The sequence below is a fragment of the Camellia sinensis genome, chromosome 13, assembly GCF_055761805.1.
Source record: "Camellia sinensis isolate YWXY chromosome 13, ASM5576180v1, whole genome shotgun sequence".
Classification (NCBI taxonomy): Eukaryota; Viridiplantae; Streptophyta; class Magnoliopsida; order Ericales; family Theaceae; genus Camellia; species Camellia sinensis.
Window position 1 is genome coordinate 536,479 of NC_138973.1, and position 18,611 is coordinate 555,089.

General features: G+C 38.5%; 1 protein-coding gene across 5 annotated transcripts in view; it reads right to left on the reverse strand.

Moving 5' to 3' along the window:
• Nucleotides 1–2,520: 2,520 nt before the first annotated feature.
• Nucleotides 2,521–18,611, reverse strand: part of LOC114278820 (copper-transporting ATPase PAA2, chloroplastic) — a 64,242-nt gene continuing 48,151 nt past the window's right edge. For 2 of the 5 annotated variants that reach the window (XM_028220958.2, XM_028220954.2), the window contains 2 exons: nucleotides 16,552–16,702; nucleotides 2,596–3,016 (listed from right to left, as the gene is read on the reverse strand). In XM_028220958.2, the coding sequence (XP_028076759.2) occupies nucleotides 2,880–3,016; nucleotides 16,552–16,702 (288 nt within the window). In that variant the 3' untranslated portion in view covers nucleotides 2,596–2,879. Of the gene's footprint in view, nucleotides 3,017–10,526; nucleotides 10,573–14,653; nucleotides 14,967–16,551; nucleotides 16,703–18,611 lie in introns of those variants that run through there. The other 3 variants (XM_028220955.2, XM_082901109.1, XM_028220956.2) reach the window with 3 other exon arrangements.

Consider the following 18,611-nt stretch of genomic DNA (forward strand, 5'->3'; position numbering starts at 1 on the left):
TATCCTATCGCATTGCTCGCCTTAAATTAACCAGAAAAACTACTAAAAGAGTCCAATACATCATTTACCACCAAATCCAAGCTCATCGCAATTTACTTGGTGATTACATCAACTGTTTAGATTACTACCAGAATTATTTGGATTTTCTTTCTAGTTGTTAATCTCTGCTTCTAATCATTGTTTATTTTTACAAATGTCTCGCCCAAGGCCTCCTTCCAAGGCTTTGGTTCCTACCAATAAACCTAATCAAATTGTTCCTCCTCCTTTGGAATTAGTAACCCAATACCACCCCATTGAAATGATCAACCATTACCAAGTTCTTGGTAACATTCCCAGACCTAATTACTCTTCTGCTTTGGCTACAGATCCTTTTTCTTCTCCCAGCTAAGCAGTTTCAATTACTCTATTTCCTGCTAATCCAATCAGGTCTGCTCGATCTGATTATGTTAAATCAACTTCCACAAATCTCTTTTTTAAAGAGCCTAGTCATCCCAAGAGTCAAACTGTTTCTGATCTTGCTAAACCCTATTTTGGATCTGGATGCCATTTTATTCTTTCACATCTAGATAAATCACTTACCTACTACAAAGATATCCTGATCCATCACTAATCAGTTTTGATTAAACCCATCTACGATCGAACCTATGCTAGCAAGGTTCTATATCATTCTATTTACATTCATAACATTGTTTCCCTATCTGAATGGGGTCCTCCTTATTAGCTTCATGAGTTACCTGGTCATTCTATTCCATACAATTACCATGATTACATTGATGCTTGGTTCAAGATCTTCTTGTACCAAAATGAAACCTTCAGTCACTCCTGGTTCATTCAATTTGATCACAAGTTCAAATCAGAATTACCTTCCCGGTTTCTGAGATGGTGGACTCATTATGGCGCCATTTCAGAAATCTTTCCTGATATTCTGATAGACCAAATCAACTGTTTTGCCACTGTTTTCCCATTCACCCCTCATCAAAGAACATTTCCATTATTGTTAATTTTTATATCTAAGTATAAAATTCCTTAGATATTTAAATGGCATTATGGAATTATTGATAATATAATTATCCGTCAACATTCTGTTAAATGGTGGGATAAGTTCTCAGTGCCTCGCATTGTGGAAATTGTCCAAGCTGAATTCCCATCTGATCAACTTGCTCTTGCTCCTACTCCTGCCATGGTTAAAGCCCAGTAGAACCCAACTGTTGCAATCAGGCAAGGAAGCCCAAGCCTTCCTCCAGTCAATCTTGGAAGTCCCTCATCTAGTGGTTCCAAGCCCAAATCAACAAAAATTAAGTCTGATAAATCCAAGTCCAAAGCTGTAGCTGCTCAGCCGACCCAATCAAAGCCCAAATCAAAGTCCAAGTCTAAGGCTAAGCCTGTTTCACCTCCTGCTCAGCCCAAAGTCAAATCCAAGAATAAGCCCAAGTCATCCAGAGATGAATTGCTCCAGTTAGCCCGTAAACTTGTGGATCAAGCTGAAACCCAATCAACCTCCAGTTCAGATAGTTCAGAAGAAGGTTCAGAAAGTTCACATTCTTCTGAAGAATCAACTAATCAATTTTTAGGTCCAGAGTTTCAAGATGCTCAGGATCTTTTTGCTTAATCAACATTGGATTCTATATAAATACAAATTAGGTTCAATCAATACTTTTTTGAGAAAAGTTGCCAATTTATATTTATATTGATTCCCTTAATCACATGTTCCACCGAAAACATGAATAGTAAAAGTTACTGTTCACTTCTACTGTTCATCAATCAACTTTTGTTAAAGATGCTCAACTGTTCAATCAATCAGCCGAAAGCAACCGACAGCTCTGCTCAGTCTCCAATGCTGCCAACTGCCTTCGATCAATCATCCAATTCACATATTGCATAGTTAATTTTATTTTTATAAATTGTAATCATCTATATTCATTCAGATCATTCTTCGTTTTTAGAAAACCTTAAGAACTCTGAGTGAAAATCAACCCCTTCCAGTGTAACCTGATTAAGATCCTTGCAGTTGCTACAATTATAATTGTAAGTTATTTTTTGTATTGAAATTAAAAGTTTTATGTTTAAATTATTTCTTTAATTAAGCACATTCCAATCCAGTTAATCAATTTATGTGTCATTTTGATTTTGTAATCCATTTTCTTCATTTGCTTGCTGCTTCCGCCTTTAAAATATATATATGTATATATATTTTTTAAATTTGAAATTAAAACCATAGTAAATTTATGTAAGCATAATTGCTAGTTACATTTTTTTATTTAATGTATAATATTTACATTGACTATCTTTTTCAGGTTTATTTTTTAAAATATTTATATAGAAATAAAAAATGTCGTTAGGAATTAATTTTTTCTTAATTTAGTTATAAATTTTGCCTGCACATTATTTTTAAATTTTGAATAAAACATTTGTCATATTCCTTTTTCTGTGTGCCAAAAAAAAAAAAATATTAAAAATTACAATTTACATATAAATAATTTTAAACACAACCCATGCATAGCACGGGTGAAACACTAGTAATAAGCAATCACCACATACATTTCACACTAGTACTGCATTTGGCACTCCTTGAGGAAGGCATGCCAGATAGGCCGGTTTGTTCAAACAGCAACTATAATTTCTCTTCTTCACCACTTTGTGTCAACAACATTTCATAGACTCAATGCTAAAATCCTGTCCCTGTTTTCAAGATTTCATAAAATGTCTTCACTACAAAGATTTTACATTGAAAAATATAGAGCAGAAAAAACTACCACATTGGACATGGTTAAGTCATTTATTCCTTAATTTGTGACTGCTGTATAGGAGAATAGGTTGGGGAGGGTTCTGGTATCTATTATTATACCTGAATGTGTATAATAAGCAAACTCAATTTAGTCTTAGATTTTCAACTCAATGGAAGCCACAGGTGCGGGTTTGTGAACTAAGCTCTTTCTTCTGTTCCTTTGAGACCCATGGAGCTGCAGAAGCAGTGAGTTGGTAACAACAAATATTGAGCTCAATGCCATCAAACCGCCTGCCAAAGATAGATATCACAGCAATGAAATTTTAATGTACTGTTCAAGAAACATAGAAACCATCTGATGATCTCTCAAAAAAAGAATATGTAAATCTAAATATATTGGATGATAACCATAGAGAATTTACCCACCAAATAGTGTGTCCTTGCCACTTGTGCAAGGTAAGAATTAAAGCACAAACAACCCCTTGGGTTTCTAACAAACATAGGAACTACCCTTCAGGTTTTCAAAATTACAGTAACACCTCTTACTTTATCTTACAATATATATATATAGGAAAATTATATACCATCCAGCTATTCAAATGTCGTGGAAATACATAAAACACAACCCTTCATTTTTTCTGCCTCTTTTTCTCAACACAAACTGGTGAAACATGTCGACAAACCTTCTGCACTAAAAAATCCTTCCCTCTTCAACAACCCTCTCTCACTGGCATTCTCTCTTGTTTGTCTCCTCTTTCTTTCTCCACTACTTGTTTTCTTCAAGAACAGACCCACTACTCTCCCTTGTGTCCAATTCCCTCTCTACTTCAATGGCAACCAGATGTGATGGGGGAGTTCTGTGACATTGATTGAACTAGATAGATATTATCTAGCTGCCATGGGCTTGTGTCACAATAATGGATAGAGATCATGAAGGTTGATTCCTTAAATGGGCCGTGAGGGTTGTTTCATGATGGAAGTTTGATGGGATTAAAGAGTAAGATTTTGGCTTTTAAGAAGAGATTGACGTTGAATGTGGGTGTTTTACAGTGGTTGTTCGGATGGTTGATGGCGTGTATTTCAGAATGGTATATGCATAGGATAGCAAGGACCTGCTTGCTGTCAATGAGAAAGAGAATTACATTAACTCATAGATCATTTGGGATATATGAACAGGACGGTGACACCTAAAGCTTCATGGAATCAGGGTTTTATTGTTGACCTTCTCCCTTTCCATTGTTACTGAGCTTGCCACTGCCATGGTAAAAGTTCAAGCTTCATCCTATGGTGGTGCCTTTAGTAGGGAACCTAACTCTGCCTATGTTGCATGGACTCCAGTACGTATGTTGGGAGTGGTTATGCATCCTAGCGTTCAATTAATCTAATTCCTTTGGGCCCAATCCAAGGACACTTGTACACACTTAAATATACATGTTAAAATGTACCAAAACCTACCACTACACCTACTCCACCCACTTCACCTACTCTCCACCTACTCCTCACCTACTTCTCACCTACTACACACTCACCCTCTCCTATATATAGGAATCATTGTAAACATAACAAAAAATCAATCAATAATACAATTCTCTATTTCTTTTTATACATCAATTTTAACATGGTATCAGAGCAAGGTTAACAACCTAGTCATTCTGCTTCACCGGCGGGCGGCAGCCTCGCCTTGGCCGCCCGCCGGACCTCTACACATACCTTCCCATCGTTGCCCTTGACCTCTCATTTTCATAGCCAAATCTCCTACAAATACAGAAAGATCTGAACCAGTATCCACACGCCTATCACCTGTGCTGAAGCCTGCCCAATTTAGGCGGAAGAGAAAACCTCGCCGGTGTGAGCAAAGCAGCTGTTGACGTAGCATTCATCCATTGTTGCAGGTCACCGATCCAGATCATCCTCTTCTCTTCACTAGAAACTCTCTCGCTCCAAGCCTCGCCGGAGTCGCTGCTGCCGATGGCTCTATTGGTCCCTCGCCCTCATCCTTTTCCCACCGCCACTGCCCTACCTCATCTTCGACGACATCGACAAATACTCCGTCGACGACATCGCCATCCGAGGCTTCAACCCGACGTTACTCTCCCTGATATCAAAGGAATTTGTGCTCTCTGTCGCCACCGATGGTCGCAGTCCCTCCATCGTCGCCGATGTTGTCTTCGATCTCCCTCCTCCGCCGTTGCACTCAAGAGGGTGTTCGAGCAGGAGTGAAGGTAGCTTCCATTGCTTGTGTTGCCAGTGCCGTGCCTACTTTGGTTGCTGTTCGTGTGATTCCTTGGGCAAAGGCAAACCTCAATTATACAGTTCAGGCACTCATCATATCTGCTGCATCCATTGCTGCATACTTCATCACTGCTGACAAAACCATCCTGGAATGTGCAAGGAGGAATGCACTTTATGAAGCACAGTATGATAACTCATCGACCTGAGATTGTTGTTCTGATACAGTGCTACTGCAATTCCCCTCCTGTAAACACGTGACGTCTGACACATGTTGGTCTGGCCAAAGAATGCCTTGAACATCTCATCAGGATCAAAATCCTCACATGGGACTTGACCCTCTTCTCTCTCTCTCCACTTTATCACATGAGTTTTGTCTCCCTCTTTTCATTTCTTTTTATTACTATTATCTACCCACTCTTCTTTACTTTAATCATATCCACCCATATCAGACCCACTTTAATCATATCCACCACTATTCACCTATCTTTATCTCTTTTCTCTACAACTCTCACCCGCGCACATGCTTTCCTCCTTAATATATTATTATTATTATTATAAAACCAAAAAATAAAAAAATAAAAATAAATAAAATCAAATTAAATCAAATCAATAAATAAATAAATCTATATATATATATATATCTATATACCGCACACCGTTGCGGCTTTCACATATATTCTTATTATTTCTTTCTTTATTTTTCTTTCACATTATTTTTAATCTTTTTCAAATTTCTTTCATACAATATAGCTTTGCACACCAAACCAAATTTTATTCATCTCAGGGCTCAACCCCGATCACAATTTTACACAAAAAAAAAAAAAAAAAACACCAAAACACAACACCCGACGATTTGTTTTCTTTTCTACAGACGGCCACCCACCGACCTCACTTCTTCGCCTATTCCGCCGGTCTCTTCTTCTTGCCTCCGTCCTGGGCGGCCCTTGCCGGTGTTGCCTCCGTGTTTCCCACTCCACTGGGCATGATCACTACTCCCTGCTCCTCCACTGCAGCATATGGCGGCCCTCCAAATCGAAACATCACGGTGGCCTTCCGCTTCAGCTCCTTGTTTTCCGCCTTTAGCACACTTATTTCTGCTCGCGCATCCTTATACATGCGTTGGAGCAGAGCCAGTTGGGCGTTTAACTGCTGCACCTCATTTGTCCTACTCTGCAGCCGGTTCGACAAATTTGTAACCGCAGTCATGGTTTCCACACATGACTTCAATGTATACTGATTGGCCTCCACATCCGACTGCACTGCCATTCTTTGCTCCACAGACCGCATAGGAAAGTTCAACAGAGCAAACTCCGGGGCGCTTGGTTGAGGTTCCAGTGCCACCGCACCAGTTATCTCTCTTGTTGACTCGTTGAGGTCGGGAAAGAGAGTGAGCAGACCGCGGGAAGACGAAGCCATTTTTCTGGGCAACAAAGTGTTACAGAGTATCTTTCTCAGCAAAACGAAGAATTTTTCAGAGGTTTCTCTCAGTTTTTCTGTCTCAGCTTCTGCCTCAGCCTCAGCCTCCGTCTTGGTTAAATAGCCGAGGCAGCCACGCGTATCGCGCGCCACTTGACGCCAGACGACAAACGGGCGCGCTAGCCAAGGCACTCACGTGCCTCGCCATCATATCTGGCACACCTTTTTATGGATTGGGCACGCCTTTTGATGGCACGCCTTTTGAAAGATTGTTCACACCTTTTGAGGGTGTGACTTTTTAAGGGTCCGACAAGACTCTGTAAACTGTCCCGACATTGATTCCGGTTAGCTCCTTCATGGGTCCGACAAGACTCTGTAAACTGTCCCGACATTGATTCCAGTTAGTTTCTACAAGGGTCCAGCAAGACTCCGTAAACTGTCACAACAATTGTCACAACATTGTCTGCTACAACGGTCCGACATGACCCCGTAAACTGTCTTCTACAACGGTCCGACATGACCCCATAAACTGTCTTCTACATCGGTCTACCATAACCATACAGTCTTCTACAACGGTCTGACACGACCATACAGTGTCTCCTATCCTTTTTTATTTTATGTATTCGTCTATTTTCTTGTTTTGTTAGTCTCTCCAAACTCAAGTTGGTTAGTTCCTATCCCCCTTGAGTTTGCAGGGGGCTGTTAAAATGTACCAAAACCTACCACTATACCTACTCCACCCGCTTCACCTACTCTCCACCTACTCCTCACCTACTACACACTCACCCTCTCCTATATATAGGAATCATTGTAAACATAACAAAAAATCAATCAATAATACTTAGAAAATATGAGGAAGAAGAACTCCGAAAATATGAGGAAGAAGGAATATATTTCTGTTATATTCAAAACTTCTTATTTTACAAGACCAAATGACACTCCTTATATAGGAGATATTACAAACATCATTATAACCCATTATATGCCACTTACATATTATATATTACCACTATCTACCACTATCATATTATATACATGCCACTATCTACCACCAACACCACTATCATATTCTATACATGCCACTATCTACCACCAACACCACTATCATATTCTATACATGCCACTATCTACCACCAACACCACTATCATATTATATGCATTAACACAAATTTCCAGCACTCCCCCTCAAGCTGGTTTGAAGATATCTTCCATAGCCAGCTTGCTAGTCAGCTTATCAAATTGCTTCTTGTGTAGTCCCTTCGTTAGCACATCAGCTAATTGTTCACCTGTTGGAAGGTAGGTCATACAGATTATGCCAGCATTGATTTTCTCCTTGATGAAATGTTTATCCACTTCTATATGTTTTGTGCGATCATGTAGAACTGGATTATGAGCTATAGATATAGCTGCTTTGTTGTCACAATAGACCTTCATAGGTGTCGGGTGAGAAAGCTTTAATTCTTCAAGAATTCTTTTAATCCACATTACTTCACAGATTCCATGGGCAACAGCTCTGAACTCTGCTTCTGCACTACTTCTAGCTATCACATTCTGTTTTTTACTCCGCCATGTAACTAGGTTCCCACCTACAAAGGAGCAGTATCCGGATGTTGATCTCCTGTCTGTAACACTTCCTGCCCAGTCTGCATCTGTGTATACTTCAACTTGAAGATGTCCATGTTTCTTGAACAGTAAGCCTCTCCCTGGAGTTCCTTTCAAATATCTTAAGATCTTATAAACGGCCTCAAAGTGCTCTGCCCCTGGTGAGTGCATGAACTGACTTACCATGCTGACTGCAAAGGCAATATCAGGCCGCGTATGAGACAAGTAAATCAATTTCCCGACAAGTCGCTGATATTGTTCTCTCTCTTTGACTTCTTCAGCCTTAGCAGCTTGTAACTTCAAGTTAGGCTCGATCGGAGTCTCCACCATCTTACAACCAAGCATACCTGTTTCTCCAAGGAGATCAAGAACATATTTTCTCTGATTAACGAATATACCTTCCTTGGATCTTGCAAATTCCATTCCGAGGAAATACTTGAGGGCTCCCAGATCCTTAATGTGAAATTCTTTTGCGAGTTTCTCTTTGAGGGCTGCTAACTCTGCTTCATCATTACCAGTTAAAATGATGTCATCAACATAAACAATCAAAATTGCAATTTTACTGTTTTTTGAATGTTTATAAAATATTGTGTGATCTGCTTGACTCTGCGAGAAGCCACAACTGATAACTGCCTTCCCAAAGCGTTCAAACCACGCTCTTGGTGATTGTTTGAGTCCGTATAATGACTTGTTCAATCTGCATACTCTGTCGCTTCCAAGTCTCTGCTCAAATCCCGGCGGTAGGCTCATGAACACCTCCTCTTCAAGATCACCATTGAGAAATGCATTTTTAATGTCAAGTTGATGTAGAGGCCAATCTGAATTTACTGCAAGAGATAACAGTACTCTGATGGAATTTATTTTAGCAACAGGAGCAAACGTCTCCTGATAGTCGATCCCATAAGTTTGAGTGAAGCCTTTAGCCACCAGTCTCGCCTTGTATCTCTCAACGCTTCCATCTGCGTTACATTTTATCGTAAACGCCCATTTACACCCAACTGTTTTCTTGTCTTTGGGTAGATCAACTATCTCCCAAGTACCACTTCTCCTTAAAGCATTCATCTCCTCCATGACTGCTAATTTCCAATTCGGATCATCCAATGCTTCTTGTATATTTCTTGGAACAAACAAGTGTGAAATCCTAGATGTGAAAGCTCTATGGTTTTTAGACAGTCTTTGATAGGAGAGGTAATTTGCAATAGGATGTTTAATGCAATTTCGGACACCTTTCCTAATTGCTATAGGAACATCAAGGTCGGAAATAGAAGGAATAGGATTACCTAAAATTTCGATGCCAGAACTCGGGTGGACATTCGAGTCATTAGGATGGACATTCGGGTCATTATTCCTTAGATGAAATTGCTTCCTAGTATAAACCTGAAGCTCAGGATTTAGATCATGTTGTAGTACTTCTCCCCCTAAACAAGAATCTTCTTGACTAGGCACCATAGAACTTGGTTCTCCTAAGTGATCATTATCAGACAGATGTGGTTTTTGTGTAGGATAAATGACATTGGGGAGCGGGATAGAAATATCCCAAAAATGGTCTTCTACTCCACTTGTCTCCCCCTGAAGAGAAGTGTTGGGGAAATAGGATTTTGTTTCCACAAATGACACATCCATACTCACATGAAATTTTTGGTTTGAGGATCGAAACACTTATACCCCTTTTTGTTTGAGGAATAACCCAAAAAAACACATTTTATAGCACGGGGGTCAAGTTTTGAACGAAATTGACTAGGAACATGAACATAGGCAGTGCATTCAAAAACTTTGGCGGGTAAATCAGAAAACAACCTCGTGTCAGGAAAAAAAGTTTTGAGACAATCGAAAGGTGTTTTGTATGTTAACACCTTTGTAGGCATCCTGTTTATCAAATAAGAGGCTGTTAAAATTGCTTCACCCCATAAATATTTAGGAACATGCATGTAAAACATTATAGCACGTGCTACTTCAAGTAGATGTTTATTTTTTCGTTCTGCAATGCCATTTTCTTGAGGGGTATCCCGACATGTAGATTGATGAAAAATCCCATTTTTTTCCAAAAACTCACCCAACTGCTCATTGAAATATTCTGTTCCATTATCAGAATATAAAATACCAATTTTGGTTTGAAATTGATTTTCAATCATATTGTAAAAATTTGTGAATAAATTTTTCACGTCAGATTTTTTATTCATCAAATAAATCCAACATAAGCGGGTATGGTCATCAATAAATGTAACAAACCATCTTTTACCAGAAAGAGTAGTGATTTTAGAAGGGCCCCAAACATCACTATGAATCAAATAAAAAGGTTTGGAAGCCTGGTAAGGTTTTGGCAAATAAGTAGAGCGATGAAATTTTGCAAAAATGCAACTTTCACAATGAAAAGAAGAACAATCAATCCCTTTAAATAATTCTGGAAATAAATGTTTCAGATAAAGAAAACTAGGATGTCCTAGCCTATAGTGCCATAGCATTATTTTTTCTCGAACAGAGATTGAACTAGTACTATTAAAGCTCTGAGCTTTTTTATTACTAACAGGTACTTCATCAAAGTAGTAAAGACCTTCAAGCATCCTAGCACGCCCAATCATCATCCCCGAGTTCTGGTCCTGAAATTCACAATGGGATTCAAAAAATGTAACACGACAATTAGAATCCTTAGATAGTTTACTGACAGACAAAAGGTTACAGGCTAAGTTAGGGACGTGAAGAACAGCATTGAGATTAATTTTCTCAGTTAGTTTAATAAATCATTTTCCTGCAATAGGTGAAAAACTACCATCGGCTATTCTGATTTTGTCATGACCAGAACAAGGGAAATAGGTACTAAATAAATGGGAAAAACTAGTCATGTGATCGGAGGCACCGGAATCTATGATCCACGGAGAGAAGTTTAGGCAAGAGAAGGCTTTCGGATTTCTACCTGTTTGTGCCAACAAAACACTAGGAGTACCGGATGAGGAGTTGGATTTTATCAGCTTTAAGAGTTGATCAATCTGCTCTTTGTTGAAGGGACCTGAATCGGCTTCATTAGCGGTAGGAAAGCCACGATTCTTCTCTCCTTGTTTGCTGCTTTTCCAGTTGATAGGTTTGCCATGGATCTTCCAACACGTTTCGCGTGTATGGCGAGGCTTGTTGCAAAAATCACACCAGACCCGTGGCTTATCATCAAACCTGCGCTGGTAATTTGCAGCCTTGTTGGCCGCAACATCGCTAATTAAAGCAGAAATTTCAATTGATTCACCAGTACCTTTTTTCTTAAGCATGACGCTCCTTCGGCTCTCTTCCCTTCTGACTTCGGCAAATACTTCGCCAATGGATGGGAGAGGAGGTCTGCCAATAATTCTTCCTCCCACTTCATCGAACTCAATGTTGAGGCCGGTAAGAAACTTGTAAATACGGCTGTCTTCCACAGTTTTCTTGTGGTGGTTGCAGTCGTCAACCGATTTCCATTCGTATGTGTTGAAGATGTCAAGATCCTGCCACAACCTTTTCAACGAATTGAAATATTTGGTGACGGAATCATCTCCTTGACGAATCTCTCCCAACTTCAAAGTTAATTCGAAAACTTGAGATTGATTTCCTAGGTCAGAATACATCTGACTAACATTATCCCACAATTCTTGTGCAGTAGGATAGCACATGTAATTAGAGCTTATATCCTCCTCCATGGAATTGACCAACCATGTCATAACCATGGAGTTTTCAGCGTCCCAACTGTCGAACAGCGGATCATTAACAGCAGGAGCCTTCTTGTCACCAGTGATGTAACCAATCTTTCCTTGCCCACGGATATACATCCGGACAGATTGTGACCAGCGGAGAAAATTATCACCATTTAGGCGGATGGTGGTGATTTGGACAGAGTGAGAGTTGGACGTTTTCACCGGAATGGCAGCGGCAGGGGTTGAAGTGGTTTCGGACGTGACTTCCGACATGGCTATGACGGTTTTAGGGCTGCTGTGTTTTTTGTTGCTCTGATACCAACTTAGAAAATATGAGGAAGAAGAACTCCGAAAATATGAGGAAGAAGGAATATATTTCTGTTATATTCAAAACTTCTTATTTTACAAGACCAAATGACACTCCTTATATAGGAGATATTACAAACATCATTATAACCCATTATATGCCACTTACATATTATATATTACCACTATCTACCACTATCATATTATATACATGCCACTATCTACCACCAACACCACTATCATATTCTATACATGCCACTATCTACCACCAATACCACTATCATATTCTATACATGCCACTATCTACCACCAACACCAACACCACTATCATATTATATGCATTAACACAAATTTCCAGCAATAATACAATTCTCTATTTCTTTTTATACATCAATTTTAACAATACATATTTCTTAATATCTTGTATTTGATAGGCTTTTTTTAAAAATATTTTTTATGTAGCATAGAGCATTAAGGATTGGCTCTTCTCTCATTTTGAAGCACCCATGTTGCTAAAGGAACATAACAAGTATGTTTTACGCCCAATTACTAGTGAACTTAAATACCAGACATGCTTTGTGTGTAAGTCCAACTGGACTTGTTCGATGCATATTTTATACCTTTACCCAAGTGGCAGCTGTTTGACATGGGTACTCCATGCATTTAGAAGAGTCCATGTAACATAGGTTTTTGGTACCTTTCCTTCTCCACAGGATCACCAACCTCACTACAACGACGATGATTAGTCTCAATCGGTGAATCAGCTGGTCTGCAACCCAACATGCCCATTTCCTCAAGAAGATCTAGAATGTACTTCCTTTGAGAAATGAAGATGCCTTTATCAAATCTGACAACTTCAATCCCAAGAAAGTATCTCAATGGACCAAGATCTTTTATCTCAAACTCCTTGGCTAACTCCATCTTGAGATGGGTCACCTCCTCCTCATCATTACCTATCACAACTATGTCATCCACATATACAATAAGTACTGTTACCTTATGTACATTGCGTTTGACAAACAAGGTGTGATCCGCATTGCTTTGTTGATACCCAAATCCCAACATTACCTTTAGGAATCTACCAAATCAGGCTCTAGGAAATTGTTTCAAACCGTACAAAGCTTTCTTTAATCTACAAACCTATCCAACTGTAGTCTGAGATGAGAATCCTGGAGGTACATCCATATATACCTCCTCCTCCAAATCCCCATGAAGAAAAGCATTCTTCACATCTAGTTGATGTAAAGACCATCCCAAATTAGCAACACACGACAAAATAGCTCGAATGGAATTCATCTTTGCTATCGGGACAAAAGTTTCTTGATAATTTATTCCATATGTCTAGGTAAATCCCTTGGCCACTAATCTTGCTTTGTACCGTTCAATCGTCCTATCTGCATTGTGCTTAATGGTGAACACCCACTTACATCCGACTGGTTTTTTCCCATTAGGAAGAGACACCGACTCCCATGTGTTATTTTTACTCAAAGCTTGCATCTCTTCAACCATAGCTACCTTCCACTTAGGATCATTGATTGCTTCTTTCCAATCCTGAGGAATACACACAGAAAAAAGAGACGAAACAAAAGCATGATATGGAGAAGATAACGAATCATATGACACGAATTTATAAATAGGGTGTTAAGTACAGGCTCGAACCCCCTTTCTGAGAGCAGTAGGAAGACTCAAATCATCAGTAACAGAACCATCATCAACAGGTGAAGAAATGGGTTGAGGATCATTACCTGTAGAGTCAGTGGAAACTGGATGTGGAACTGGCATAGGAGATGATGATTGACTTGGTAGCACAAGAGAAGCCTGCTCTTTTTGACTCCGTGAATAAGTCTTAAGATCAGCTCTGTCCAAACAACCACCGATATCCGACTCCTCATCAACAGAACTGCTAGGCTCCCCCTCACCATAAATAACAGCCTGCTGATTAGGAAGAAAAAAAGACAACTCATGCTGATATGATGCCGTCTCATCCGCAATCTCATCAATACCACTCTCCCCTGAGGAGATAGCGGAGGATAAGAAAAAAAGGACTCAGATTCACGGAAGGTGACATCCATACTAACATACAGCTTATGAGTGCGAGGGTCATAGCATTTGTAGCCTTTCTGAGTAGCAAAATAACCAAGAAAGATACACCGGACAGCCTTAGGATTAAGCTTCTCATGAGTACGAGGTTGAAGATGAACAAAACAGACACTACCAAAAACCCGAGGCAGAAGGGAAGAAGTGGGATAAGTCACAGGAAAAAGCTCAAGAGGAATTTGGGAGTGGAGGACACTAGAGGGCATACGATTAATAAGGTAAGCCGCGGTAAGAACAACATCCCCCCAAAAAGACTTAGGAACGTTCATGATAAACAAGAGAGAGCGAGCAACCTCAAGGAGGTGGCCATTCTTGCGTTCAACAACTCCATTCTGTTCAGGAGTGCCAACACAACTAGTCTGATAAAGAATGCCATGCTCCTCGAGGTATGCCCTAAAAGCTCCATCAACATATTCAGTCCCATTATCACTCCTAAAAATTTTGATAGTAGCATTGAAGAGATTGGATACCATTTTATGAAAAATTTTGAAGCACGAGAAAACCTCATTTTTAGTACGAAGTAAATAAATCCAGGTCACACGGGAATAACAATCAATAAATGCAACAAACCACCGATAACTAGAGGTAGAAACCATAAGGGGATAGACCTCACACATTGGTATGAATAAGCATAAAAGGAAAAGTACTTCTTTTATTAATTATTGGATAACAAGTACGTTTATGCTTAGCAAGTTCACAAGCATCACAAACAAAGTTATTCCTAGGACAATCACGAACTAATAAAGGAAAAAGTTTCTCTAAAATGCTGAAGGAAGGATGCTCCAAACGGCGATGCCACTGATTAAGGAGACGAAGGGAGGAGCCAGAAGTGCATTGAAGAGCCTAAGTGGACAAAGGTGAGGCAGGAATGCCATCCAGAAAGTACAGTCCACTTTGTGCTCTATCACTGCCAATCATTTTCCCCGTAGCCAGCCCTGAAAGACACAATGAATCGAAAAAAAGGTACAGTCCAATTGGTACCATTAAGCTTGACCGGACTAATCTGGAGAGATGGACTATCACCAAGAGTCATACCACGACTCAATCCACTCTCCTCCTTGCCCTTACCCTCGTTGGCAACCATGAGATGAGAGAAAGATGGTGCAGAAACACAAGCAAGATATCAAACAAATCCAGAAAACACTGAACCAGCATAACAACTCATCTTTTAAGGCTAAAAAGGGGTAAGAGTATCCTAGAACACAATAACCAGATCACTTACAAGCCAAAAAAATGAAGCAGCCCATCCAAAACATAGAAAAAAGCCAAGGTAGGGCCAAAATACCTCAAACCAAGGACAGTAAACCCTTTAAGGGGTCCAGTCGGCTCCCATTGATGGGAGAGGAAGAGACAAAACTAAGCAAAAAGGGTTTAAACAACAACTTTTGATAAATCATCCAAAATTGACGAAAAATCAAAAAAATTGGAAAAAACAATCAAGAAGGACCAAAACATCAAAAGGAGATTACAAGGTGAATACCCATTCAATTTCGAGCATACTGATATTTATTTATTTATTTATTTTTGTTGTTGTTGCTATAGACATACCTAAGGAATGAGAGGAATCATCTTCAAGGAGGAAGATATTGCTCTGATACCATGTTGAATGTATAGATGATTAGAAGAAGAAAAAGAATAAGAAGAGAGAGAGAGAGAGAGAGAGAGAGCTGCTGTATTCCTTAATTCAAAAAGCATAGGGTTTCCTCTTTCACATAACTATTTATATTAATAAGAATAATACATAAAGACCAAACTACTCCTAACACTTAACACATGCCATACATCCTATACCCTAGTTGGGCATCACCATAGCAATGGTAGAGTATGACGGTAATATTGTAGTGGTGGCTATTTGAGATGGGTTGTGGTGGCGGGGGCGTCGAAAGGATAGTGGTTCAGTGGAGAGAGAGAGAGAGAGAGAGATGATGATGATGATGATGATGATGAAGGGGTGGAGGTCCAAGAGGCAGTAATGATTTGCTGAAGGTAGTGTGCCATTGGGTTATTGGGCAGGAGAGGTGAAACAGTGGGTGCCATGGCGGTGTTTGACACGCTAGGGACACGAGGACACGCCGGGGACACACCTTTAATTTAATGATTTTTTTGTAGGGGCCACGGCGGGGCCCACTTTTTTTTTTTTTTTTTTTTTTTTCCCTTTCTTTCTTTTGCCTCTCTTATTTAGTGCTTTTGTAAAGAATATTGTTGGATGTTGAATGTTTTTCCCTTCCTGTCTTAATTCTTGTAATCGTTTATTATGACTTTTTTGTGAATGGATGATCTATTAATTTGTTTAAATGTAGTGGTTATATTTATTAAATTAATATTACTATGCTAATGTTTGTTAATTTTCATTTAGGATGAATGTAATATGAATCTACATAACATATAAAAATATATATATAAAAAAAATTCGCCGAGTGAGTGTCCTTATAATATCATAACCCCAAGGGGTTAATATTGTAATGTACTCTAAAGTATTTCACAAAAATCTCAATTACAAGAACAATGTATTTTACTTACCTGAAAGTGAAGGTGTCATGGCAAAATCGAATTGGGGAAGGAGCAACCCAGCTGCAATAGGGATGGCCACAACATTATATGCTACTGCCCATGACAAATTTTGATGAACTTTCTTCATTGTTGCTTGTGCAAGATCCAATGCATCTACTACCTGCAAGGCACATATATAATACAGTCCTGATGGATTGTAATCAAAACAAACCAAAATAGGAACAGAAGACACGTGCACACATGCACGCACGGACACACATATTTGATCACATGGGTGGTAATCCTTCTAAATCAAGGGCGATTAGCTTTTTAAAAAACAACTATATTCTACATTTTAATCAAGTGATTGTAATAGTTTATGTAGACTACTCTAAATCATAAATTTGTAAGAGGTCTACTTCCTTGAAGCAACATATTAAATCTTCAAGGAAGAGTAAATGACTCCTAAGTCCTAAATAATCTCTATTTCAACAACAGCAAAAAAAGAGAAAAAAACTTGAAATTTTAAGATCAACTTAATTGAGGACATAACAGTAAACTAGGTGATAATATTAAACGTTTCGGAGATTTTTTTTTAATGTTTCAGCAAACTTTGCCCTGGGAAAGCTATTGAAAACACCAATGTAGTAGTAAATACAACATGCCCTTAGTGACATAGGATGTTGTCCATAATATGTACACCATTTTAAAATAACAGAGAGAGGCTTTGGCCTCATTGATTGTTTTACATGTTCTCTATTATTATTATTATTTTATTTTATAAAATAGAAGAGAATATATATATATTTATCTGAAAGGATTTAAAGTAGAAATAAGCGCCATTCATCTACACATTTTCAAAAGCGAAAACATATACTTAAGGTTGGTTTGGGATGTTCTAAAAAAGTGTACTTTTTGACTTATTGGCTTATATGGGTTGGGTTTGATGTGATGTGTTAGAGAGGTGATATGATTTAAATAAGATGATATGACTTAAATAGGATAATGAATTTTTGACTTTTTGTATTATTTAGTAGATGCCAAACTTGGCCTTATTGTCCTTTTCCATTGGATTCTTGTTTCGAAAACCAATTTTCAGAAGTCAAAAATAAAACATGCGTAAACATACTTTTGTATTTAAAAAAATTTTAAACACAGAAACATGAGCAAGCAGACCCTTATTCCTTTCTCATTTACCATTCTCATTCTTCTTCTTTCTTTTTGGTAAATGTGATGAGGAAAGAAAATGGGACAAGCTTACAATAGGGTGCCTAAGTCGTTAGAGAATAAGAGAGTGACAAAGGGTTACATTCATGCAACAAATAATGTACGATGGAACTTTAACTACAAATAGATCATTTGCAGGAGAAACAAGTGAATTTTCAATCACAGTAAAATAACCAACATGAAAGGTCAACAAAAAGGCATAATCATTTATATTAGGACAAAGGATGAAAAGAAGTAAATCGGGGATGTTGTCGATGCAGTCCCATGGTGTACTGTTCACAAATTATATTATCCTAGTAGATGAAACTAAAAGAGAAACTAACACTAAATTAGAAAATTTGGAAAGAAATACTTGAGTCAAAAAAAGTTTTGAAATAAGTAGAGTTAACAAGGAATAATAAAAGTACAGATTGAAGAAGTGTAGATTGAAAATCATGAGATACCAAAGAGTGAATAATTTAGTAACCTAGATTCAATTATTAACAAGGATGGAGGTGTTAGAGATGAAGTAACCTATGGAATAAAAGCAGGCTGTCTCAAGTAAAACGCTTCTGTCATATTACGTGATTGAACAAATAAGAAACAACATATTAACAAAATGAGTGTGACTAGATGAGGTGCTAATATGTATAGAGTGATAAGACTCGAAAATATAGAATTAAAAATGAATACACATGTTAAATGTCAAGAGTAGCTCCAATTGAAGATTAAGTTAAGAGAATAGATTAACTAACACCAAATGATATAAATTTATTTAATTTAACTGAGTATATAACCATTGACAGAGCACAATGAAGTGGAAAAAAACGTGTAGCTGACCTCATTTGATTGGGTCACAAGCCTTGGTTTGGTAAATGTGAAGT